This window comes from Mobula birostris, chromosome 25, assembly GCF_030028105.1.
Source record: "Mobula birostris isolate sMobBir1 chromosome 25, sMobBir1.hap1, whole genome shotgun sequence".
Classification (NCBI taxonomy): Eukaryota; Metazoa; Chordata; class Chondrichthyes; order Myliobatiformes; family Myliobatidae; genus Mobula; species Mobula birostris.
In genome coordinates, this window is record NC_092394.1 from 41,899,686 (window position 1) to 41,926,613 (window position 26,928).

Sequence of the window (26,928 nt, forward strand, 5' to 3'; positions counted from 1 at the left end):
ATGTTGGATTGTGGCATTTTTTACATTCCAGAGTATTCGCCGCAACATGTATTTTTTTAAGCTGAAGATTTTATCTTTGCTCTATATCTCTAATTAAGTTAATGCATTTCTGGAGAAATCGGATAAAACACGGTTACAAGCTCCATCCCTTTCTCCATGTGACAGTATCCGCGGCTGCAGCCCACGTGATGCGGTGGGAGTTTCATTCAGTTGTTTTCAGCTGGCGGCCGTCGCGGAATTTGCAATAGCGGGACGCGTACCGGAGTGAGAGCTGCGAAGTTGCAATGAGTCGGCGGCGCTGTTTTAACAGGGAACTCTATGCACAGGCACAGTTACACCGGGCGCGGTGGAATCTCGGCGTCGCCTCTCGCTGTTAACTTCCCCGAGGATTGGAGACCGCTGTAGGGCGTGGTGGGGTGGTCGGGGTGGGCTACCTGCACCTTACCTCGCTAAGCAAAAGGCTGGCAAACTCGCGGCTGCCTGTCCGCTGTGAGAGAAAACTTCCGCGTGCGGGAGCTGGGGGGCTCCCGCGCCCTTCCGAGCTGCTGGGACTGCGGGCAAGCTCTTGCTGCGCGTGGTGGCGGCGGTCCCGCGCTGCCGCTGCTTAGCGGCGGGTTGGGGGGGGTCCCGTGGCACCCGGAGAACTCGCCCCGCGCCGCCTGGCTGCTGCCGGACTCGGGTGACGAGCGGCCGCGGTTTCCTCGCTTCAAATAATAATAATAGTAATGATGATGATGCTGCTGAAAGGCGGCGAGGTCCGGATTTGTTGAGGGGGGCGGGGGTCAGCTGCCGCGGAATCGGCCGCTCGCTCCGCTGCCGTGGGCACTGGGGCGTGCGGATCGGCGGCCCCGCGAGGCGGCTGTGGAAGCAGCGCGCCCGGCTCTCGCGCTACCCCCCGCGCGTGGGAGGGGGGGCGGGGGTCCCCGCGATTGAAAGCGCTCGCGCTCGCAACGGACTCTTCTCCCCTACCTTTCCTCTTACCACCCCTCCTTCCCGTTTTCACCCCGCCCGGATCAAGAGGGGAAATAAAAGGGAAAAACACTTGCCGGCAGCAGCCGCCACGGGGTCTAAAGGGGGTGGGGTGGGGGAAGAAAAATGACAGCGGCGACATAAAACTTCCAACACGTGTGCCTTTTGTAAAAAAAATAAAGGCGACTGCAACTGTTGTGCGTGCCAGCCAGTTCTGAGAGAAGAGGTGGCTGAGAATAAAAAAAAGTCAACATGTGCATCACAGTCTTCTGTGGGACCGTGGCTTTCGTCCTCCTCGCGGTCGCAAACGGTGAGTGAAAAGAGTAAATATCAGCAATGTGTGTATGTATGTGGGGGTGGATGCTAAAACAAACCATTGCTTTAGAGATAAAGATGTTATTAAAAGCGGTGTCTGTTGGTGTTGGCGTGTGTCTCAGCAGGCGATGGCAGGTGCCTGTCCCTGTCCCTGTCCCTGGGCCGGGGCTGCGCTTCCACACCCGGCCCCGGAGCCCGACCGGCTGCCTCGTCGCTGGGACAGAGTTCTTCTAGTTTATTAATGTTGTCTAGTACACGTGAGCACAGATTTCGGCTGTGCGGTGATTTTATCCCCCCCCCCCCCGCCTCTTCTAAAGGTCCAGAGTACCGTAGGATTCATTACTCTTTGATGTTTGTTATTGTAGACGCTCATCAAATAACGCGCGCCGGCTCCGACTTGCTTGCCATGTTTTTCTTTTGCGGTGGCATAACATAACATCATTTACCAATTCTTCCATGTTCTTCATTCTCGCCGCTTCCCACTGCCCTTCCATTATTGCTTTTTATTGAATTATTTTCACTTTTCGAAAGATTGCCCTGATCAATCGTTCTCTAATTAAAATGCACTGCTTTTTTTTGCTGATCGTGGAATGGTTAACGACAATATTTTTGTTGAATGACGGCAGTTCCTAAGCTTTAGCTGATTAGATTTCATTTGCTTTGCTTTAACTCTCTCTGACATATCCGGTCTAACATTCGTATGGACGGCACATCCTCGCTGTACTGACGGCAACATTTTTCATTTTCCCTAATGTGTGTCGTCTCTCCTGGATCTGTCCCTTCCCACTTTCTCACCCATTCTGACTGTCCATCTCCTTTCCTGTTGGAACGTATTACATACACTTCCGTCTGCCGTTGCTCTATCTTTTTATCCTTTTCATCTAGATGGACATTTTAGATGTATTTAAATTAAGCTACTTGGTAGTTTTATTGTGGCTGCGTTCGCTTTCGATGGCTTTAAAGTTTTTTTTTGCAAATCTCGGATCAATAAGCTATCGTTCGTCTCCTTGTAAAAAGTGACGGTAAAATCTGTGCGCTATCAGAAATCCAACCTGGTTTCTTGGTTCTGCTATTCTCTAGAGTGTATTAAATGTCGGGATTTCCTCATTTTGAGGCTATTAGGTTAAACATGTATTTGTGGCTGTTATGAAATCAGTCGCTCTAAAGTATGAGATTTTGTTTTGGATTATTCTCTCATTTTGAAATTGACCGCACAAGTTGAGTTTTGCCGGGAGGCAGCTGGTGGTTGAAGTATGCTGGAGATCGATATATAAGGATTATGTAAATGATACAGAGGCAAAAAGACAGTTCATTCCGTACCCAGGCGGGGCGTTGCATGCTCTCTTACAGAAACTGCACCATAGAGTCGCTACAAAAAGTGAGCACATGAGCATTCTGGGCAGCCTGGGAAATGCTACTTTTGCGCAAGACGCAGATGATCAATAATTATCAGTTTACCCTTTTGATTGTAATTGTGTTCACAAATGGCAAACTTTCTTTACAGGCAACTGTGCGATTTATATCTGCTTAGAATCACATTAGAAAACATTGTGTAGTAAGTAAATGTATTAGACACTATATTAATTCGTTTCTGTTTCTTGCATTTGAAATGGAAAGTTTGGAAGCTTCTGCCTCAGGCACTTTCCTCACTCCAACCCCACCATTTCAAATTTCGAAGTGACTAACCCCACTTTCCCCTCCTCCACCACATTCAGTCCTGGTCCCAGACTTGAACCTTTCCCAAGTGTTTTTGTCTCCTGTATTCCCATGAAACTCGTCCACTACTTAATTTTTTTTTAAACTAAAGAACACCCTCCCTCTTTTGTGGCAGCATATTTGTTCATATGGTTCACGAATTGCCCTGTAACTATCATTTTCATCTTTTTTCCACACTGCCCGACCGGTTCAGTCTGTTTGTCCACTGAAGAAGCATAATACTGTATCAGCTGTTGGTGACACTAAACCCAATTACAGGAGCACATTTCTGTCAACTTGATGTCATTCAAACCATTTGTGCCTGTTTCTTAGCCAGTGTCATATTCCTCTTGGTATTCACAAATTTCCACTCTCAGCTTGTTTGCTTATGATGGATCTAGGTTGAAAGACTCCAATTGCTTAATTCTCATCTTGTTTTTTACCCCTCTATCCCTTTCAACAGTCTTCCTCTCAGTGTCTGCAATTGTTTACTTTTGCCTTATTGATAGGCAAATTTATTCACTCCACTATTGATAGTTGTGTGCTTCTACCTACCAAGGCCTGAGCTTTGAAATTTCATTTCCCCAACCTGAAAACATCCAAAGCATCATTCTTCCCTCACTCTTAATATGCTATTTGATACCCATCTCTTGGACCAAAATGTTGATTGCTAGTTCTAGTATAATATCAATATACTTGTTTGCCCATCCATGTGTCAGAGGTTTTCAGATGTTTCACTTTTAAAGGTGATATGTAAATGAAAGTTGCTATTAGTATTATTAAAGTTTCTGTCGACAGATAAGGACAACTACTGTGGTGATGTCCTGTAATTAGAAAGTTTTGAAATCTATGTAACACACCATTTAAGGTGAAAACTGTTCTTAGTACTGTTCATAGGCAAATTATTTTGAGATCTGTGTATTTGTATGGACATTTAAAAAATGGACAGTACATTGAATAAATGCTTTATTTTTGTTGATAGGAAACTGATGTGGAGGTGTTGTAAATTGAGTCATCATCTCCAGTTTTTGAGACAGCCCATTTAAAATCTCTTGCAATTGGAAGGCTTTTATTATCAGGTGGCTTTTGCAGGTATTACTGATCTATTAGAAACTAAGGCTAGAATTTGTTGTAAAATAAAGAAAATTGTACATGTTATTTTCAAAATTGTATGTAAAATCAGGTTAGCAAAAAATAAGTGCTTAAATTAATTTACAAAAGTTTGTCATTGTTACAATATTTGTGTTCAGCCATCTTGCTATCTTCCTTACCAGTGAAACACATTGATGTGAATACTCGAAGATACATAGAAAATGCATTTGTTGGCAAGAGGTCTTGCCCATTTCTGTCAAAATATTGTATTGATCATGTAGCTAGGTGTTAAGATATTGTCAAACAACCTTTCTGGTATTGAAAATTTAACATTAGCTGTGTAGTATTGTTGCAGTCATGCTGGTACTGTTGGAGGTTTAAAATGACATCATTTATTCTTTTTGTTACAACCTCTTCTACTTTGCCTGACTTGCTTTGACTACAACCTTTCTAATTACATTATTTTCTTCAGTACTCCGGTCTGATTCACTAAATAGATTATGTACAGTTATTTGCCCTAGTTACTTGGGTTCCAGATGCTGTTTATCTTTCTTTGCAGTTATTTGGTCATTCTGTTGTCAGTGTGTTTAAACAATTTAGACTTTGGGTTGGCATTTAATGCCTTGTGCTCATTTTAATGCCACATTACTGCAAAATCTGGGTAATAGCCTTCACTGTATTCATATCTAATTCATAACTAGTGTGAAATGTATCAGAAATCAAATAATGTAATAATGGAAATGTATTTGTCTTAATTATGAATTTTCTCATACTTATTTTTCAAATCATGAAACAAACAAATCTATTGCCAAAGGCTGCCTCTTGTAAGACCTAATTGGTGGGTTTTTGATGCACTCTTACTTCATAGTACATCCAATGAAGTGAAGGGCTATCACAACAGACACTTAACAATTTGGAAACAAGCATTTGAGAGTTGACTGTATCATACCAGAATTTGTAACGTGGTGTGCATCTGGAGGAGATGTTCAGTTTCGTCCATGAAAAATAAATCTCAATGATTGTTTATGAAGCAATTGCCATCAGCAACCTTTTCAGGCTGTCAGGAGTTCCAAACCAGACATTATTGTTTAATATGAGTAAAAGTAACAGCATTGTTAAGGATTACAATAAACATTTTAAATTAGTTGCCATTAGGCATATTTTAGGTTAACCCTTTTTTTAAAAAGTTAATTGTTTCATCTTCCTTGTTTCATGTCACTTTCCATACAAAAAGAATACTGGTAGTTTTCTCTAGTTTGTCAGTTCTCTAGTTATCCATAGAAAATGCTTGAAATTTCCATATCTATCTTCTTCCTTTGACCAATATGAAGATGTTATTTCCAAATCTATGACCCATCATATTGGAATAGTTATTTGATATTTATTAATTGTTTTGTGTTAACATAATTCTGTCTGAAGTAATTTTAATTTGATTTGTAGATCACTGAGTGTTAGCAATGATGGTCTTTATTGAAAAGTCACCATTTAAATCATCACATTCCCAAAGAGAGCAGTTGGATGTTTATCTTTTTAGGGAATATTCTCATTATTCTTAATGATTTGTGATCTAATGGGTTTACTTAATTCTAATGTTGCTAAACCAGAGCTATAGCTCACAATCACTCATCCAATGTGTAAATATTATTACTCATTTCTGCTCACGTATTTATGTATGATAGTCAGAAGGGAAATGTCCAACCTAATATGTAACTTTTTACAAATCTTGTTTGAAATGAAAGGAAATTATTCTGTGACACTTGTCCTCAAAGTTATGTAGTGTGTACTGAGTAATTGTGCTTCAATCTCCAAACTGTAGAATATTTGCAAGACTGCATGCAACTAATTTTTTTGGTGTCTGTATTGAGTTTGCATGAAGTCTTCCATTTTAGAATGGAAAATGACATTTGCACTCATTTAAAAAAAAAATTCTGTGGATTGTTGTCACCTCATTTACAAAAATGCCATGTGGACAAAATTTTTTAAAGTAAAAACCTTTTTAAGGGGTATGTTTGCAGTTCTTCATTTAAAAGTAAATCTTCTGCCTTCCTCAGTAAAGTGTTCTATACAATGAAATGGTTAAATTTGTCATCTATAGAATTAGAATATATGTTTTAATTGCCATCTTTCACAATAGATTAGTAAATTTAAAAACTGCGAATATTACTTGAAGTTTTATATTTGCTATTTCCTACAGCAAAATTGGCTGATATGTTTTATGGTCTTCAGCATTACTCTTGTTTTTGATCTAGCTTTGAATTGTGAAAATTGGTCAGGCATGGTTTGAACCTTTTGCTTAGATATATTTGGCAAGAAAAGAAATTACTTCCTAGATCTCATTTAGTTTTATGGATGAAGGTAGGAAATCATATTTGAGAGTAGTAAAATGTTTAAGTTTTATATATTTTCCTTGAGTCAATCGATTGGATGCCTGTCAGTAGATAAAGAACAAGGTTGTACAGGAGAAAGTGATTAGGTGGAAAGACCAGTACAGATGGGCATGGGTTAGGATGGTAATCTAGCTAAAATTTCTGAAGAGACTTGCATTTTGCTGTGTTCCTCCATTTTGTATGCTTTGCTTTTTGATTGCATCTTTCATGTCCCTTTTCAGGACATTAAAGAGTATATTACAACCAGTTAAGTACTTTTTGAAGTTGGACTATGTAATGCAGGAAGTACAACTAATTTTTCTTCAGCTTGTTTGACAACCATGACTGAGAGGCATTTTGTATAATAGTGTTGAATGAGGGCTAAGTACTGGTCCACACACTGGGCACTATCCTCTGGCACTGCATCAGAATAATGCCTTGGCATTCTTTAAACCTATCTGGGCAAGTAGGACCTTGCTTAACCAGCAGCTTCGGGACTTTCCACAGTGCATTGATCCATTGTGCCTTCATAGATTGATAGTTGTAACCTCTTTCAGTGGAATCAGGAAATACTCTTAGCTGGCCTGATTTTCAGTTATTTGGCACTAATATTAAAACTAAATAAGCTACCTGTATATATTTTATGAATACATAGCAGTGTTTCAGTATTTTAAAACACGATGTTTTAACCTCTAATATTTTAAAACACTAACCATAATCATGTATGTTTTAATTAAAGTCTTGTACAATACACATAAAGTTAGTTTTGTTTCTTGCATGTGTGCCTGTAAGAATTCTTACATGTAAATAGCTTAAATCATTTAAGACTGGTATGGCTGGTTTGGAAATGCAGCTGTAGTACATGGGAGTTTTAGGATGCATGTAAGCACATCTTCAGTAAATGTCTGAAGTTAGAGGAACTTCACCTCAGAGTTAATGAACTGGAATCTGATGTTCAGGCTCTGCATCAAGAAGTTACTTGAAGGTTGCTTGGGCACGTTGTTACAAGAGGCATTCATTACTTTTTCACCCAGAGAGTTGTGGATCTGTGGAATGCTCTGTCTCAGGAGGCAGTGGAGGCCAATTCTCTGGATGCTTTCAAGAAAGAGTTAGATAGGGCTCTTAATGATAACGGAGTCAAGGGACATTAGGGAGAAGGCAGGAACGGGGTACTGATTGTGGATGATCAGCCATGATCACAGTGAATGGCGGTGCTGGCTCGAAGGGCCGACTGGCCTACTCCTGCACCTATTGTCTATAACACTTAGATTTGTCTTGCCAAAAGGGTGGTGGAGGCGGGGAGAATAAGTATAAGTGAGATGGAAATAGGTTTCTGCAGGAAGCATTTAAGAAACTCAATCCTTGGACCTATCCATCAGGTATCAAGTTCTTGTAGCCTATGTGTATGAGAGCAGTCTGAAGGGTGGATGAATAAACTGGCCTTTGGCTCAGAGAAGCAAAGTGCATCTTGGCACCCCCCTATGTTGCTGATGTCATGTAGCTGAACATGGCATAGGAACTGACCGTGGCTTTCTATTCTGTGTCTTGGCATTTTTATCAATTAGTGTTTCTATGCAATGCACTAATAGAGCATTATGTATGACAATTTACCATGATATAATGCAATCAGAATCTCCTACTGCTCCATCCTTCACCTGCATCTGGATAAATATGACGCATGGTTGTTTTGTTTCTGCCTGTGTACACAGAGATTGAAGAGGATTATGAAGAATTGATAGAAGCAGAGGAGCAGATCTGGAATTGCTTTGAGTCAGTTGACTGAAATGTGCTTGGGAACTTGTAAGCAGAGCTAAATGAATATGGCACAATCTTCACTGACTTCATCAGGACATGCATGGGTTACTGTTTACCCACAGAACTTTGAGTTTTCCCTAACCAGAAGCCATGGATGAACCAGGTGATTCATAATTAGCTGAGGGCCAGGTTTGTGGCGTTTAGGACTAGTGCCTCAGAATTATACAGGAAGTCCAGGCATGACCTCTGAAGGCGATTATGGACACAGAGACAATTTCATACTAAATTAGTATCAAACATAGATGCTCGATCGCTGTGGCAGGGCTTGCACAATATAACTTCAGATAAAGTGAAGTCAAGTATCATACGAGGCAACAAACTTCACTCCTTGGTTAGCTCACTGCCTTTTTTGCACACTTGATATGGTAACTATGACACAACCACATAAGTCCCCAATGCCCTGACCCTGTAATCTGTCTCTGAGACTGATGTCCAGGAATCTTTAGAGGAAGAATCCACAGAAAGTATGTGGTCCAGATGAAATATCTGGCTGAGTACTAAAGATCAGTGTGGACCCACGGGCTAGAGTATTAACGGACATATTCAACCTTGTCTGATGTTGCCATTTATTTCAAAGAGGCATCTATTGTAGCAGTGCCCAAGCAGATCTTGGTGACCTGCCTCAAAGACTGTCATCCCGTGGCACTGACATCAACTGTAATGAAAGGCCTTAGGAAGTTGGTTACGGCACTAATGAACTCATTTCTCATAGATGACCTGTATCTGCTACAATTTGTCTACAGCCATGATGGGTCAACAGCAGGTGCATTTTATCTGGCTCTTCACTCTGTTCTGGGCCACCTGGACAACATGTCAGGCTGCTGTTTATTGACTTCAACTCAACAATAATCCCAACAATAATCATCAAGCTTTTAGACCTGGGCCTCTATCTCCGTCTGCAACTGAATACTTGCTCATTGGAAGACTTCAGTGAGGATTGGTAACATCTTCTCACTGACAATCAACAAAGGTGCACTTCAAGGCTGCATGCTTCGGCCCCTGCTCTTTGTACATCCATGATTGTGTGGCTAATCATATGCTACCTTTGAATTCACTGACAGTACCACTATTGGGCAAATCACAGCTGGCAATAAGTCCAGTTTACTGGAATGAAAGAAGTTACCTGGTTGAGTGGTAATCCAAAAAACAAACTCTTGCTCAATGTCAGCAAAACTAAAGAGTTAATTGTTGATTTTAGGAAGGGAAGGGGGAGAATATGTGCCAGTTTTCATTAGCGAATCATTGGTGGAGAAAATTAGCAGCTTTAAATTCCTGGGTGTTAACATATAGAATGACATGTCCTGGGTCCAGCACTTAGATGTGATCATAAGGAAAGCACACTAGCATTTTTACTTCCTTAGGAGGTTAAGGAGGCTTGGCTTATCATCAACCATTCTGATGAACTTCTACAGATATGCTGTTGAAAGTATCCATACTCATTGCATCATGGTCTTTCATAGCATTTTGAATGTGCAGGAATGCAAGAAACTGCAGAGTGCAGTGGACTTGCTCAGTATATCACAGGTGCATCACCTTCCACCATTGATAGTATTTACAGGTGTCCTGCCCTCAAGAAGGCAATATCTGTCATCAAAATCCCCACCCCCCACCCCCCACCCCCCAATCTGGGTAATGTCATTTTCTCATAGCTTCCACTGGGCAAGAAGTACAGAAGTCTGAAGTCACATCATAGGTTCAAAAACAGCTGCTTTCCTTCAGATATTTGTTTCTTACCAGCTAGTAAAACCCAAATCACTACAATTTAGCAACACATTTTTAACTATTTTGTTCTAAGATAGATTTTTTTCTTTGCTTTAGTTTTCTTGTTTAAAAGAAATGTATAATTTCTAAACACAAGATTCTGCAGGTGTTAGAAATTCAGAGTAACACAAACAATATGCTGGAGAAACTCTGACCAGGCAGCATCTGTGGAAATGAATCAACAGTGGATATTTCGGGCTTAGGTGAAGTCCTGATGAAGGTACAGCAAGCACATGAAGGTAGTGTAAGAGAAGGAAAAAACAATGCAGAATATAATATTGGAGTTACACAAAGCGTACTGTAGTTAGACAAATGCAGTGCAAGGGCCATGATGAATTAGACTGAAAAATCAAGATTTCATCTTTAGCTATAATGGGTCTGTTCAAGAATCTTCTAAGTACAATAGAAGCTGTCCTTGAGCCAGGCAGTATGTGTTGTCAGACTTTTTTATCTTTTACTGAACACAGTGGGTGAGGGGCAGGAAGAGAATGATTGGGGTGGAAAGGGTCTTGATTTTGTTGGCTGCTCTTTGTAAAGCAGTGGGAAGTGTAGACAAAGACAATGGAGGGTAAGCCGGTTTTCATGATGGATTAGGATACTTTCACAAATCCGCAATTTTTTGTGATCTTGGGCTGAGCAGTTGCCATACCAAACTGATGTATTCAGATCAGGTAATTTCTATGTTGCGCTTCTAAAAATTGGTGAGAGACGTGGATTTCCTCACACATCTTGGAGGTCATAATTTTATTTCACAGGGGGTAGTGTATCATCACAATGTAATTGAGGGAGTTCTTTTAAAAAAATAAGCATTGTCACTTTTGTAAAGTTTAACTTTCCTTAAAGTGCCATAATATTAAAGTGGAAGAATACATGCATCCAGACAGAGCTTAATCTACTCTTGGGGAAATAGACAAGTAATTGAGGTCACAGTGGGAGAGCACTTTGGGACCAGTGACCATAGTTCTGTTAGTTTAAATATAGTTGTGGAAGGGAACGGATCTGGACGTTACCTTTGAGTTTTGAAATGGAGCAAGTTGAATTTTGACGTATTAGACAGAAGCTTGATTGGGCTAAGTTTGTGGGTATAAGCACCTTTGGCAAGTGGGTTTATAAAAGTAGGATGCCAAGAGTTCAAGGACTACATGCTCCTCAAGCTAAAAGGCAAAGCTGCTGGGAGTTGAGAATCCTGCACGTCAAGGAATTTTGTAACTGGTCAAGAAAAGAAGGTGGCTTGGGTCAAATTCAGCTGCTAGGATCAAGTGAATCACTGACATAAATGGTGAAGTGTAGTAAGAATTGCAACAGGATTACAATAATCTGGGTAGGTGGGCTGAGGAGTTTCACATAGAGTTTAATTTGGAGATTATGTTTCATTTGTGCAAGGTGTTGCTGAGGCTATAGAATATTGTGTTCAGTTTTGGCTCCCTGTTATAGAAAGGCTGTAGTAAAACAGGAAAGAGTGCAGGAAAAGTTTACAAGGATGTTGCCAGGACTTAAGGAATGAGTTTTAGGGAGACTTCAGACAGGAATGGCATTTATTCATTGGGGCATAGGTAAGTGTTTTTATTATCCATGGTGGGGAATTGAAAACTAGAAGGCCAGTTTTAAAGTTAGAGGTGGTATGTTCCATTTATATACTACCTATTTTTTTTACTTAACAGGTGGTAGATATATGGAACAAGATGTTAGGGGAAGTGCTTTGGCCAGTTATGTTTGGTAGATTTAAATATGTGGACTGGGATATTAATGACAAGTTTAAAGAATTGGGGCCAAACATTGGGAAATGCGATTAGCTTGAATATGCACTTTAGTCAGCATGGATATGTATAGGACCTTTTTCATGCTCTATGATTCTGAATGGAATGTGCATATTATGTGGATTTTTCTTGTGCTCTGGCTTCCTGTGATGAGGGTTAATTGGCTATTGTAAATGGACTATTTGTGTGTTGAGGATTAGGGGAAGGATGGTAGGTGAGTCTGGATGAATTGATGGATGTGAAAGAATAGTTCATTGGGAAAATCAAAATAATGGGAACATGTTGATAGCTAGCATAGAGTTCCAGGGCTAAATAGTGGCCATCTTTGTCTTTTTAAAAAAAAACACCTGGATAAAGTGCAGCACTAGCATTTGGAGCTCTTTCAGTTAGAGGATAAACAACAAATGTGGTAATAGGGTATAGATTAGTTAAGGCTCTATAATAAAACTCTTAAATTGACATATTTGAGATTTTACTGAACTGGCTTGTGTTCCATATTACTTATTATATTTCTTTGCCTGAACAGTTTTATAATACATTTTTTGTTATGTTACACTATACTACCATAAATTTTCCATTATACTCATTAAGTTTCAAGGAGTGTCAGAGCCATTCCATGTGAAAGCAGGCCCTTCAGCTCAACTGTTGCATGTCTAATGTAGGCCTATTTCCTTCTAAACCTTTATCTGTCTGCCTGTCCAACTGTCTTTTAAATGTTATGTACTTGCCTCAACCACTTCAACTGGCAGCTTATTCCATATTTGGGCCAATCTGGGGGTAAAAATGTTGCCTTGTGTTCCTATTAAATATTCCCCCCCCCCCCATACTAAATCAGGGGTTCCCAATCTCTTAATGGTATTGGTCCACGGCATCAGAAGGTTGGGAACCCCTGGTCTAACTCTGTCCTTTAGTCATTCATTTCCTAACCTTAGGTGGCAGATTGTGTGTGTATTGACTTTGTGTCCCTCCTGATTTTATACATATTTATAAGGTCCCCTCGTTCTCTTATGCTCTGTTGAATAAAGTTTCAATGTCTCTCCACAACTCAGTCCCTCAAGTTCCAGCAGCATCCTTGTAAATCTTCTCTGCATTCTTTACTGCTTAATGGTATCTTTCCTAGCTGGATGACCAAAACTGAACACAATATGCCAAATAGATTTGTCAGCATCTTGTACAACGGCAAAATACCATCCCAACTTCCATATGACTAATGAATCCAAAAGCTGCCTTTACCACCAGCATCTTTCTCATGTTTGATTGGCTTCACTTCCCTGTCTACCTGTGGCTAGAACTGGGGTCCTGGTTAGTTTGAGGAGTATATGAAAAAAGATTACCTGCTGAATCATGTGCTGAATCATTACATTTCTACCCTGTGAGAATCAAATGTAAGAGCATCTCAAAGTTGGGAGGAACGTGGAGGGAAACGATGAGGTTATTGTAGTCCATGTGAGGACCAGCAACAGCTGATAAAAGCATTTCTACTGAAGTGATGTAAACAGCTACTGTCTTAATATTATTTTAAAAAAAGAAACAGGGTCACAGACTGGAAGTGTGCTTATTACTACCTGAGTCAGTAAAGATGAGTGAATTGATGTTGGTGTGGCAGAAATGTTGTATCTTCTGAGAAAGGAGGGAGCTTCTCCTTCGTGACAGGTTACACCTGAATTAAACTGGGGCCAGTGTCATAGCAAGTCAAATAGCTAAGGGTGTAAGCAGGCCTTCTGATTTGTTGGTGAGGGAGGGGCAGGGGTTTTGGGGGAGGGCCTGGTGTTAGTGGAATTCTGTGTGGATGTTTAAAAAGTTAAATCTAAAGTGTAAGGTATCAAATGGATAATATTTAGACTGTGGAAGGGCTAATGAATTCAAACATAGATGCAATTTTTCTGTAAGAAAATAATTACATAAAGGAATAATTGAAGTTGCTATCTCTATACCCACTGTGTACATACATCTACTAATGCCTCTAGACACATCTTCAGTGATGTTTATGGAATCATCGGGTGTTTCGGGTCTTTCAACATCATGCACCCTTCTCCAGGTGACCCAGCCGGGGCTAATCAGACCCCAGCTTGTGTCCAGATGGCTAGCCACTTATGACTCCATGGCACCCCTGTTTTGAGCCACAGCCATCTTGAGGCCCTCTCTGCCATATCGGTGGTACTGCGGATGGCTCTCCTCTTCCTCTCTCCCTCGATGCCCAAATTGCAGAAGGCTCTAGCTAAGGAACGGGCTGTGAATCCGCTACAACCAACCTCCACTGGGTTGTCATGGCTTGTAGCTTCCTATCGACCCCTCCCTTCGCTGTTGCCTCCAGAATTTGGTTGACATCTTCATTAAACTGCTTCCACAGTGAAATCATGTTAGCTGCAGGCCATTTGATCCGCCTCCTGTTAGACTTGATGTTAGAGGGATTAGTTTGCAACACTTGGATGTTCCGGGCACTATGGGTGACTCTGGACCTGGCATCTTCGTCTCACCTGGTTGGACACTCGCGTGTTGTGCTGCTCCTGCTCCCGCCAGACATTTCATCCTCGCTTGTTGGATCTTCAAGCTGCGATTGTTCTTGCAGATTTTGCCACATGCACACTGCTTTGTATTTGTAACAATATGGATGAATTAATAGCATGTATAGCATAGAAATAAATGAATATATTCTGATAACTATTAGAGATTTGGTTCTAATTTGACCTTGATGTAAAAGAATGCAATAAAGGAAGTGGAGAGGAAGGATCTTAACTTGGAAAGTAAAGTAAATTCAGTTTGTGTCAAAAAAGAAAGAAAAGGGACATAAAATGTTAGTGAAAGTTGTACGAAGGCTGAACTTGTGCAATTTCCATCAACTGCAGATGCTGGAAATCTTTGGGGGTGGGGGAAGGATTTGGTTTGACAGTATCAATGAACTGAGAATGTGTTTCAGATCAGTGATTCTCAGCAGAATGGGACAATTTAGAAGAAAAGCATTTGCAGAGAAAATAATTGTGATGGGGTGCAGAATGGAGAGATTCGAACCCTTGGGGTTTTGAATTTAGTAATTTCAGGTAATAAGCTTTTTCTCAAAATTTACAAGATATTTGTTTTATTTCATTCATATGTAGCTTTTCTATCTATCTCCTGGAATTTAAAACAATTATCAAGAATTGAAGGGAAATTTGATCAGCTGGTTAAATGGGCTGCTAAATGCCAATGCAGTTTAAATTGGCACAGGCAATTGACACAGAAAGAAGAATATGAGATTAGTTTCTGGAGATTGAAATGTAGGAAATGGTACCCCATTAGAGAAAGGAGAGAATGAGGAACTGCAGTTAAAACAAGGCAGTGTTTCTTTTTTGTTTCCTTGTATGCTGTTCCTCACTAAGATCAGGCGAAACAGTTTTTTTGAACAGTTAGATGGATGCTGGCTTCCTTCTGAGAGAACCCTTTCTACCGACAGCCTCTGCCTCTTCTTTTTTCACCCCCCCCCCCCCATGCCCATGATCTTCAGTAGGTCCATTGCAACTGAAATAATGGAAAGCACTAAAGACTACAGCATCAATCAAATAGCCAGAGAAGATGTAAGGTGGAATATTAAACTTCCATAGTGGTAGATTGGGTATTAAATTGACATGATCTACCATCTCATTACAGGACATTATCTGAATGTAATTGAGCCTTCACTGTTCTAGCATTCAGCACAGTTTGCAGCAGCTCTGTATTTTGGTACCTGAAGCACCCAAATAGCATACTGTATAAAATGCCATTTTATCCTCCTAGTGTTTAAATAGTGTTTAGTCTTCAATAACTTTAATTAGGTAGTAGAGGAAGAATAGGGAATGTAGTTTTTATGTGGCTTTCACAAAGCAGTAAATATAGCAGAGGTGAGGAAAGGGCAAAAGAGACACTTTGCAATTGTGTTCTGACAAATTAGTTTCTTTGGTTTCTTAGATTCCAGTAATTTTGCAGCCTGTCCTGCTTTCAAATTTCAAAATGAGTACTTCAGTTTGCAGTTTTCCAATGAAGTATTATGCATTGTAATAATATTTCTGCTATCACATTTTAACACTGTAGTAATTTAATAGTCATGTATATGCAAATAATTAAATTTCAGGCACTCTTAATTACCAGTGTCCATTTATAATCTGCAAAATAAATTTGAATCTGAAAAGTAATTTCATTTCACAGGAACAAAAATAAAAGTGACAATACTGGAATTACTTAGATTTTATAGATTTAATAAATAATAGGTGCTTTCCAGATATTATGATCCAATGCTCCTGAGTAAATTGTGTACATTTATGAATTTTTTTTTCCCCTTCCAAAATTAAGGTGTATTAGTATAAATCTTCTGTAGCAGAGTAAACTGGTGTGAACTGTCACGTGACCAGCAACAATGAATTTAGAATTGGAGTCAGGTTTAAAAAAACAAACATAAACATTTATTAAACTCTGCTCAACAATAGCAGAAAGTATTCAACCGACTAACTTAACCGGAAGTTAACTGCTATACAGCAAATGTGGAACAGTTCTTAAAGTGGTAAATTCGAACACAGTCCTGAAAGTGGTAAATTTGAAAGTCTAAGTGATTTACACAGTCAATAAGGAGAGACCTCTCTGGAAATGGATTTCTTTGAAGATGTGACATTACTGCTGATTCTCCAAAGGATTCACGACGAAGGAAATAAAACGGCTTAAAGGAACTGACTTTTTCCTGGCGAATGATCACTGCAAAAACCTTCCTGATATTACAGGGGTTATCTCAGATGCAGGCCACTTTCTGAACGAAGATTCTATCAGGTCAATCCTTTATGAAACCGCCAAACGACACCAACTTTACTCAATCCTTTGGGTTCCTGTACTTTAGTAAGATCTTCACTCTCCAATACTAGGCTGTGAAGGTAAATCAAAGGTACCCCAAACAAAGCTGGCAGCGATTGATGAAACTGCCGGCACAACGATTTTACCTTACAGTAGAAAGTGAAGCTCCACTTTAAAACGAAACTGCGTCATGAGATGAATACACAGCATAACGGAGTAACTGATGAATTAAACAACGAATTGACTGCGTAACTGCAGGGTTTCCAGTTATATACCTATTGAGAACATGTCATCACGTGACCTCACACTGGCCGGAAAATTACATCACCCCACCTTCACAAGACTTTACATCATGCTCACAAGATACTCAATTACATCATGGTCATAAGACAGTCACAAGATACCCACAAGGTATGTAACAAAACTTTTTTTTTCTGGTTTTGGTGAATGTGTTAAAATGAAGACTGCTGGTTTTTTTTAAAAAAAAAGCTTTATGAAATATGGGCCGATTTAAAGGATGCCTTGGATCTCATGAGTAACATCATTGCCATTTTTCCAGTTGAAAACATCTTTGTGTGGAAGCATTTGGGTAAAGCAATAGTAAAATCAAAGGCAACATTGATTTCAGCATGTACATACCTAACAAGAATAGGGATAATTTCTTTGAATTATAATGAGATTTTTGCTTTGATGGCTTATTATGTGGAGTCTTGTAGAAACTTCAGGGATAGTTTAAGGATATCATAATTAATGTGGTTGTACAGGAGTTAACACTTGGCTCTTACCTAGTTTGATCCTGATCCATAAATTCTGTTAGTGTGGACTTTGTGTTTTTCCCCTGTAAATGCGTGAGTTTTCATTAGGTGTTCAGCTTTCCTCCTGTCTTCTGAAGATGTTCTGGTATTTTGGATGCAGTAATACTGTGCAATGAAAGCTAGTTAAGCAGACAGTAGATGAAAGATGATAGATTGGAGGCTTGAGTTGGAGGAAATTATTGTACTACATTGAAATTTTGGTTTCTATAAAAATTAAATTTTGAATTGCAGTTACTTAGATCATTGGTTCTCAACTTTTGTGCCTGACCTTCTTGAAGGTAGCAAGAGGATGTGTACCAAAGACTAAATGGGTCTGTGAGACTATAGCAAATGAAGTAAATTAGGTAAAGTTTCTGGATGAAAAACTATTTTCAAGGCACTAATGCTGCTCTTGTCATAGAAGTTCCCAGTACAAACTCCTTAAAAATAACAGCCCATGACATGATTGAACATTTATGGTGGGTACATATGTTCTTGCATTTGAGCGAGTTGTGTTTTTATTCAAAAGTTGGGAACCATTGAATTGAAACGTTAGAAGTTGGAAATATTGAAGTTAGCAATGAAAAGTTGCAATGTTAAAGCAGGACTAGAATTTAAGAACGTGGCTGAGATGGCCTAGTCATGGCTAAGTTGGAGAAGGTTGTAGAACCTTCGAGCCTTGATGTGAATATGGTTTCTTAATGATCAAAAAGTGGTCACGCTGAGGTTAAAGCTGATACTGTTAGAATAGCTGGAGTCTGCAGAGTTTAAAAAAAATCAATTAATCTGTAAACCAGGCAGCATCAGTGGAAAGAGAAGGAGATGATGTCTCGTATTATTTACTGGCATCTGCTGTACTGGAGTTATTCTTGGTTATAGAACACCTGTCTTACAGAAATCTGACTTTATGCAAATTTGAAAAATTCTTCAAAGATTTTGATGTGAACATTAGCCTAACAAATAAAATTCAAATAATAAAATGTTGTGATGTTCATAACTAGATTCAGTATATGACCAATTAGTTTAATTATGGGTAGTGTTGGAGTGAACATGGAAGATGTATTTAAAATGTGCATATTACATGAAGTGTATGCAGAGAGCTGAGGGGGAAGCTGTAGAAAATTGTTGACAGTATGATGCATTACTGAGAGAAAATACGGTAGTCAGGAAGGGAAGTTTCACCTATTTCACCCAGAGTTTTTATCTTGGGTTTTGCGAAAATTGTGACTAATGGAAAAATTGGTTAGAGACAGTTTTCAGTGACAAAAATCTTCCCTAAACCTGGGACTGCTACTTTGATTTTATAGCTGATATTATGGATTAGGTTCTACTGATTTGACTCAGCTCACATATATCTGACTGCTTGCAGTTTACTGGTCTGGATGCAGAGAGATGACTGTGATAGACTTGTATATCCTAGTGAAAATACCCTTCCAGTACCTTCTCTGGCAATGTAGAAAAAGCTGTGATTGGCAGTGAAATAGAGTTGGAACAATCTGGCATTTAAACTAAGGTACCATGGTTCGCTAGTGGATATCAGCAGAAGCAGAATTGTATAACCTTATGGTCTGGAACTTTGTGCAGTATGCAATTCTCAGTAGGTCAGGTGCTTGTTTTTCTGCATTTCTTAATATCAAAGGCGATCACTATCACCTGCCTTCTTGAATGTTTGAGCCAAAGCTACATTCAGATGTGGAACAGAAGCTCAGAGAGAGACAGGTTGAACACCAGGAGATTAATGACAGCTCTGATTCAAGTCAAAGAACTTGCATCACAAAGGAAGAAAAATACTAACCAATCGGCTTTTAAATTTTGAAGAAGTTGGGATGGGATGGGAATTGAATTTAGAGATGTGAAGGAAATGTGTATGTTAAAGTTCTAGCATTTAAATGACCAAGTAAGAGTAAAGTGGTTAAGGGATTTGTAAATATGAAATATAAGCCTAAAGGGAATGTAAATAGCGGCAGACAAATTTATTCCTGAAATTATCAGAAGAATGCTATGGGATTGTATGGCTCTTACTAACTTGCTGTAATTTTGGAAACCTCAATTTCTCTTCAGCTTTAGAGTAAAGATAAAACTTCAGTCAGTTCGTGTGCAGTTTAGATGTAAACTGACTGATGGAAAATAGTGTCTGTATCCAGTTGCATATGCTTTATTTCAGTCTAAGTATTCCTATACATTTCTTAATATGATTCAGGCAAGACAGCAGTATTATTAGAGAAAACCATACTTCTGTATTTCCTTTTTGGTCAGCTGAGCTAGTGTATTGTTCTGGAAACGAACCCCCTATCAATCTCTCATCTGAAAAATATAAGCATGGCCTAAATAAAGAGATCACATAATTTATAATTAAACACCTGAGCACTTTGTAAGTAATTATTTTAGGAAGCTACTTTACAAAATATGGATTTGTTTAATGCAATTCATGTACTAAATTTATTTTTTGTTTAGCACAGTTAGCTTGGGGTAGAGTTCTCAGAACCAAAAACATGGTAATACAATTGCAAAATGTTATTTAAGTTCTTTTGCAAAACTGCTTCATACATAATTAAAAGTATATGCTTTAAAAAGATGGATGTGAATTATTAGGTGTTAATCTGCAATGGAAAATGTGCTCGTATGCTAAGTTTTAAAACCATTTTGTAAATTAATATATGCACTTTTGTTTTTCAACTATATTTAAATTAGTGGAGTTTGACTGCTGCAGACGTGTTTGAAATAGAGATGATGCCAAACTCTAATTTGCTTTGTATTTATATGGTTCCAATAATGCAGGCATAAATTTGACTCTTGTTTAAGCCAAATGCAGTTATCATTTCTATAATAGATAAAATAATTGCAGGTTCCACAAATCTGAAAATGGAGAAAATGCCAGGACAAAGCAGTATCTTTGGGAGTGGGGTAGAGTTAATATTTTTGAATAGACACTTTTTCTATTCTGACAAAGAATCCTTGTCGTAAAACATTATCTCTATTTCTACAGTTGCTGCCTGAACTGTAGTGTTCCCACTATTTTCTGTTCATTTTGTTTTTCAAACGTGTTGACATCTCAATATTGATTGTATTATCTTAAACGAATAGAGTTTGCTGTTAAATGTTTCTTATGAAGAGTGAACTGAATTACTTTGAGGATGTAGATCAGCAAAGAACAAACAGGTTTAATAATTTGTTGGGTTTAAATGAAGAAACATAACACAAACAAGAGAAAATCTGCAAATGCTGGAAATCTGAGCAACACACAAAATGCTGGAGGAACTCAGGAGGCCAGGCAGCATCTATGGAAAAATTACAGTCGATGTTTTGGAATGAAACCCTTAAGCAGATCTGAGAAAAAAGCCGAGGAGTAGATTTAAAAGTGGGGGTGGGGGGGAGAGAAGAGAGGACCACCAAGTGATGGGTGAAACTTGGATGGGTAGGGATATGAAGTAAAGAGCTGGGAAATTGATCGGTAAAATGAGCTGGGAGAAGAAAAAGGGGATGGAAAATGGAGAAGGGGCTTGGGTATTAACAGAAGTTTGAGAAATCAATGTTCATGCCATCAGGTTGGACGCAACCCAAATGGAATATAAGATGTTGCCTCCAACTAAGTGTGGCCTCATCACGACAGTGGAGGAAGCCGTGGATGGAATGGGAAGTGGAGTTAAAATGGGTGGCCACTAGGAGATCCGGCTAGTTCTGGCGGACATATGTTAGGTGCTAACATAATACAATCTATATTTTAAAAATCTAGACAGTATTACAAATAATACGTGCTGAGCATCTATCTGGATGGAAAGAAAATCAATTGAGTGCTTTGATGTTTGGATCCATTCCACTAATGTGCATGTACCTACATAAAATTGGAGCAAATGAAATATTTGTTGTAAGCTGGTGATATTTGAAGCTTTGAAAGTTCCACTGGAAATTGTTAATTCACTGTTCTTATTTGAAAGAATAGCAGGTGATATTTCTTGTCCTTCCTTCTACAAAGAAAGAAAATATGATGAGAAGTAGTAACAGAATTTCAAACTGGGATGGAAAATAAGCTGATGTAAAATAGGAAAAAAATCAGTTTTATAACTACAATATTTAAATTGCTTTAAAGTTCTGCTTTGAAATTCTTTTAACAAGTATGAGTAAAGTATGAAGTGGAGAATGAGAGAAGATCACAAATGAGTGAAAATCTGCAGATGCTGGAAATCCAAGCAACACACACAATACTGGAGCATCTCAGCAAGCCCGGCAGCATCTATGAAAAAGATTACAGTTGATGTTTCAGGTTGAGACACTTCAGGACTGAAGAAAAAAGATGGAGTTAGTGTAAAAAGGTGGGAGAGGGGAGGAAGAAACACAAGGTGATAGGTGAAGTAAAGAGCTGGGAAGTTGATTGGTGAAAGAGATACAGGGCTGGAGAAGGGGGAATCTGATAGGAGAGGACAGAAACCCCGTGGAAGAAAGAAAAGGAGGCGCAACAGAGGAAGGTGACGGGCACAGGTAAGGAGATAAGGTGAGAGAGGGGAATGTTTGCGGGGGGGGGGAGAGGGAATTACTGAAGTTCAAGAAATCGATGTTCATGCCATTAGGGTGGAGGCTACCCAGACAGAATACAAGGTGTTGTTCCTGCAACCCAAGAATGGCCTCATCGCAACAGTAAGGGAGGCCATGGACTGACATGTTGGAATAGGAATGGAAAGTGGAATTAAAACGGCTGGCCACTGGGAGATGGAATGTAGGTGCTCGGCAAAGTAGTTTCCCAATCTACATCAGGCCTCACCGATGTACAGAAGGCCACACCGGGAGCACCAGATACAGTAGATAACCCAAACAGACTTTGGTGTAATGTCCCCTCAGCTGGAAGAACTGTTTGGGGCCATGAATGGTAGTGAGGGAGATGATTCAGGGAAGGGAGGAACTGACAAAGGGACTCCCATAGGGAGCAATCCCTGAGGAAAGCAGAAAGTTGGGGGGAGGGTGGGGAAGGAAAGATGGCTTGGTGGTGCGATCCCATTGGAGATAGTGGAAGTACAGAGAATTATGTGCTCTATGTGGAGGCTGGTGGGTTGGTAGGTGAGGACAAGAGGAATCCTATCCCTGGTGGGGTGGCGGGAGGATGGGGTGAGGGCAGATGTACACGAAATGGAAGTGATGTGGTTGAGGGCAGCCTTGATGGTAGAGGAAGAGAAGCCCCTTTCTTTGAAGGAGGACGTCTTCATTCTGGAATGAAAAGTCTCGTCCTGAGAATAGATGTGGTGGAGATGGAGGAACTCAGAGAAGGTGTTGACATTTTTACAAGTAACGGTGGGGTAGAGGTATAGTTCAGGTAGCTCTGAGAGTCGAGTTTATAAAAGATATCAGTAAAAAGCTGTCTCCAGCGATGGAGGCAGAAATTGAGAAAGAGGAGAGATGTGTCTGAAATGGACCAGGTAAATTTGAAGGCAGGGTAGAAGTTGGAGGCAGTTGATTAAGTAGACAAGCTCAGTGTGGGTGCAGGAAGCAGCACCATTGCAGTCGTTGATGTAGTATTGGAAAAGTTGGGGAGTGATACCAGTGTAGGCTTGGAACATAGACTGTTCCATGTAGCTGATGAAAAGGTAAGTATAGCTGGGACTTGTATGAGTGTCCATGGCTACACCTTTTGTTTGAAGGCAGTGGGAGGAGCCAGTGGGGAAATTATTGAGAGTGAGGGCAAGTTGTACCAGTGGAAGGAGAGTGGTAGTGGAGGGGAACTGGTTGGGTCTGGTGTCCAGAAAGAAAGAGAACTTTGAGGTTTTCATGGTGGAGGATGGAGGGTATAGGGACTGGACATTATTGTGAAAATAAGATGATCGGGGCCAGGGAACTTGAAATCATTGAAAAGATGAAAAATGTGTGAAGTGTCTCGGATATAGGTAGGAAGGGACTGAGCTGGGTGGGGATATAACTGAGTCGAGGTATACAGATATGAGAGAGGCAAAACAAATGCAGATGTTGGAAATAGAAAATAACAAGATGTTTGATTTGCTCAGCATTTCCAGCTGTATCTGTGAAGAGAAAGTCAGTTTTTCAGGGCAGTGACCCTTCTTCGAAACCTCTAGATAGCAGTTTAATGAAAATTCTGTTCAATTTTGTCACATACTTGTAATTCAGGGTTTGAAATTGCCTGTTGTGTGTCTCCAATATTTTAATGCTACGTTTAACAGTCATACTTGCATTTTGAAAGCTTGTCATCAATGAATACCAATTACAAATTATTTTTTAAGGTATTTCTAGTGCTACGTTTGGCATTCTTCTTGTGCTCCTTAATGAACAAGCGTGGTTTCCTGAAGTCTGTACATGCAGCCCAGCATATCCATTGGCATAGGGATTGTTATGGAACAGTGCTAGTAATGATGGCATGGCAGATTTTGTGTGCTTTTCATGTATCTGATTTTGATGTTAGTGGGCTAGGTCTTGCGAGTAACAATTCTGATTGGAACTACTGGTGCTTAATCATTTGAATATTAGAAATCCTGTAGCAAAGGAAGGATGATAAATTTGCAATAAAAGGAGTGCAACTAAAGTTCACTACATTTGATTCCTAGGATATGGGGCTTGTCTTATCAAGAGAGATTCATAGACTAGTCCAATATTTTCAGTTTGAGGATGGGGTGATCTCATTGAAATGTACAAAATTCCAGTAAGGTTTGACAGGAAAGATCACAGGACCTTAAGAAATTTCTTTATCCAGAGGATCTGACTTTTTATTTTTCTTCCAGGAAGCTGTTGTTCAGATGTTGAGTAATTCAAGGATGTATAGGAAACTGGCAGGGAAAAATCTAACAGGGGGAGCAGTACAAGAGACAAATGACTGATTCCTGCTTTTGTTTTGTATAATTTGTGTGCATGCACTTTCAAATACAGATGAAGAGTTATATACAGAATTAAAAGGACTAAAACATGACTGACATTTGCAGCTTGATGAGTCATGCGATGGGGATAATGTTGCAAGTTAACAAGTCTGCTAACCGTGGGTTGGATGCAAGGAACGAAGGAGTGCTTGTTGCTTGAGACAGCTGCTTTGCATAAACACTAATCAAGGTTGTCTGGCAATGATCAGAGTATGTATGTGAAAACGAATGTTTAACAAGCAGTCCCATACAGTGCTAGAGGCTCACTTAATTACAGATTTCCAGGCTCTATGAGCAGGGCTCTGTAATATCAACTGAGATGCAAGCTTGCTAATAAACAGTATGTAATCTTAAACTGTTTACCAATTATTCCCTTGGTCTGAGCCCAAAGTCCTCTGGTAGAGAGGCAGAGCGACATCTTGGTGTAGCAGCGATCAGGGTCCCAATAAGTGGTGGACCCCTCACCAAGACTGAAGATGAGGACGGGACAGTTTGTTAGGGTGAATCAGAGATGAATGGGCCCACAAGGTAAGCTTTAACCATGGTTCCTCTCTGCTCTCTGGCAACTCTTGTTTGTTCCCTCATTTTGGCGGGAAAGATCCACTGATGGGACTCAAAGGGAATAAAGAGGAGACGGATGCTCGAGTCCCCCAGAATAACTGAGAAGTTAGTCTTCCAGTAAGTCAATATGATGGGTGTGCACTTGGACAGTGGGGGGAGTAGTCTGTTACAGAAAATGATAGACACAGGTATCCAGACAATGAAAAGAAACTGAGACAAATGGCGTTCCAGTTGTCTAAACATTTGGGAAAAGACAACTGGCCTGCAAGAGGTACATTTGATTTAAATTTAATACAACAGGTGGAGAAGGGAATATGGAAAGGGAAGGAAGGGAAAGAGTATGGTCGCCTGATTGGCTTATGGCGGCAAGAGGCAGAATTAAAAGAAGACAGACATAAATTAAACTGCTGGACCACTAAGCAAAGAGGGATAGACATACTTGACAGAAGAGGCAATCCTAGGAGTTGGCAAGAGTTGAGAGCGATTTATGAAGAATGAAATAAGGAACAGAGACAGGGAAAGAAATTGTATCGGAGACAAAACATATTGATCATGGAAGAACGAATAAAGGGAAACGGAACATAAAAATAATTCTGGAGTACCCCTCCTCTATCCAGACATACCGACCGATACTGAATGTTGCCCCTGACAAAAAGGTTGACCCCCAAGTGTTTTGTAATTATTTAAGAACTGTCTTGACTCTTTATCCTGCTAACTCCTGAGATTTGTTCCTTCTGGCTATGGCCGCCCTTACTCCTACTGATCAGACACGATTCCCCACTCAGCTCGGGCATGGCAACTATGACCAGTTAATCACGACTGGGCAAACCGAACTGCAGATGATTGAAAATATATTGGATGCCTTGTCCCATGTTCTGACCCCCTCAATAGATGTAACTAAGGTCTTACAGTGTAAACCCAGGAAAGGTGAACCCCTGATTTCCTAGAACTCTTTAATGCCGTTTATTCTGCATGATCGGGAGATCTGCTGTATGCAGCAGGGAACCGGTCCCCACAGTACTGTGCTCTCCTCCTCCAAGCCCTGCCCAGCAAGGTGGCTGACAAGGTTAAAGTCAGCAATATGAACTGGTCAGAATCCACTCAAGCGCAACTTAATTGGGCTGTGAAGGCTGTTTGGGATAGTTCTGAAAATACTCCCCTGACCAGAGTTAAAGATAGAGTGCGTGCAACAAAGGAGACCCACTTCGTGTATTCTACCAGGAGGAAGTCAGAGACCCCCATGTGATCCTTACTCACAATCTCTTAATGCCCCATTCGCGCCACCTCCCCGTCCTCGCCCCATCTCTCGGGATGAATGTTACAATGGTGGCTGAAGGGGACACTGGCAGCAGGATTGCCAGTGGGGACACATCTCGGTCTGGGCCTCGCTAAGCCCCTTTTTCCGGTCATGACAGACTGCCCTTTATGCCCATCCTCACCACCAATCCAGCTGATGAGCCCCTCTTCACCCTCACTGTCAGCGGACATCCTTTACAGTCTACCCTTTTCTGATAAGGCTGTCTACCTCCAAGGATTTGAAGGTTCCGTAATTAGTTACACACTTACCAAGCCCCTTCCCACTTCCTATAATCTTGCATCCCCAAAAGAGGTTGAATTTGTTGTCTGTGGCAACATTGGGGTGAATATAACAGTACGGGATGTACTGTGTGGTCTGGGGTTGCAGATCGAATGCACTAACGAGTGCATATCGGTCTCTGGCCCAGTTACAATGTGACAGTGTCCTAATTTCGCCATCCCACAATGGTGGGCACTCAACCTAGATCCCTCAGTATCCCATCTCCTGTCCCTTGAGACCCTCATATTACTTTGGCCTACGATTCTTCCGGGAGTAAGTCAGAGTTAGAATCTTCCTACTCTATTGCAGCAGACTTTCTCTGGGTCAGTGATGGGAGAGATTAAGGGGCCTGCAGGAACTGCTCTTTTGGTAGCAATAAATTCCACCTTGTGTAAACAGTCCCACCTCACTCTTAATATTGTACCTGATCATAAACCAAAGGATCTGGGTTTTCTAGCCTGCATCCTTGTAGACCAGGCTAATCCTTAGTGCTTTATCATCCGAGGTTTTCTAGAAGGAATCTTCCACTACTACTTCAAACCATTTACCTTGACTGATGTACTTACTCACCATCAGTCCACTACTCCA

General features: G+C 40.3%; 1 protein-coding gene across 1 annotated transcript in view; it reads left to right on the top strand.

The window, feature by feature from the left end:
• The first annotated feature begins 470 nt into the window (after nucleotides 1-470).
• Nucleotides 471-26,928, top strand: part of tmem132e (transmembrane protein 132E) — a 601,125-nt gene continuing 574,667 nt past the window's right edge. The window contains exon 1 of the mRNA XM_072243258.1: nucleotides 471-1,279. Within this exon, the coding sequence (XP_072099359.1) occupies nucleotides 1,222-1,279 (58 nt within the window). The 5' untranslated portion in view covers nucleotides 471-1,221. The remainder of the gene's footprint in view (nucleotides 1,280-26,928) is intronic.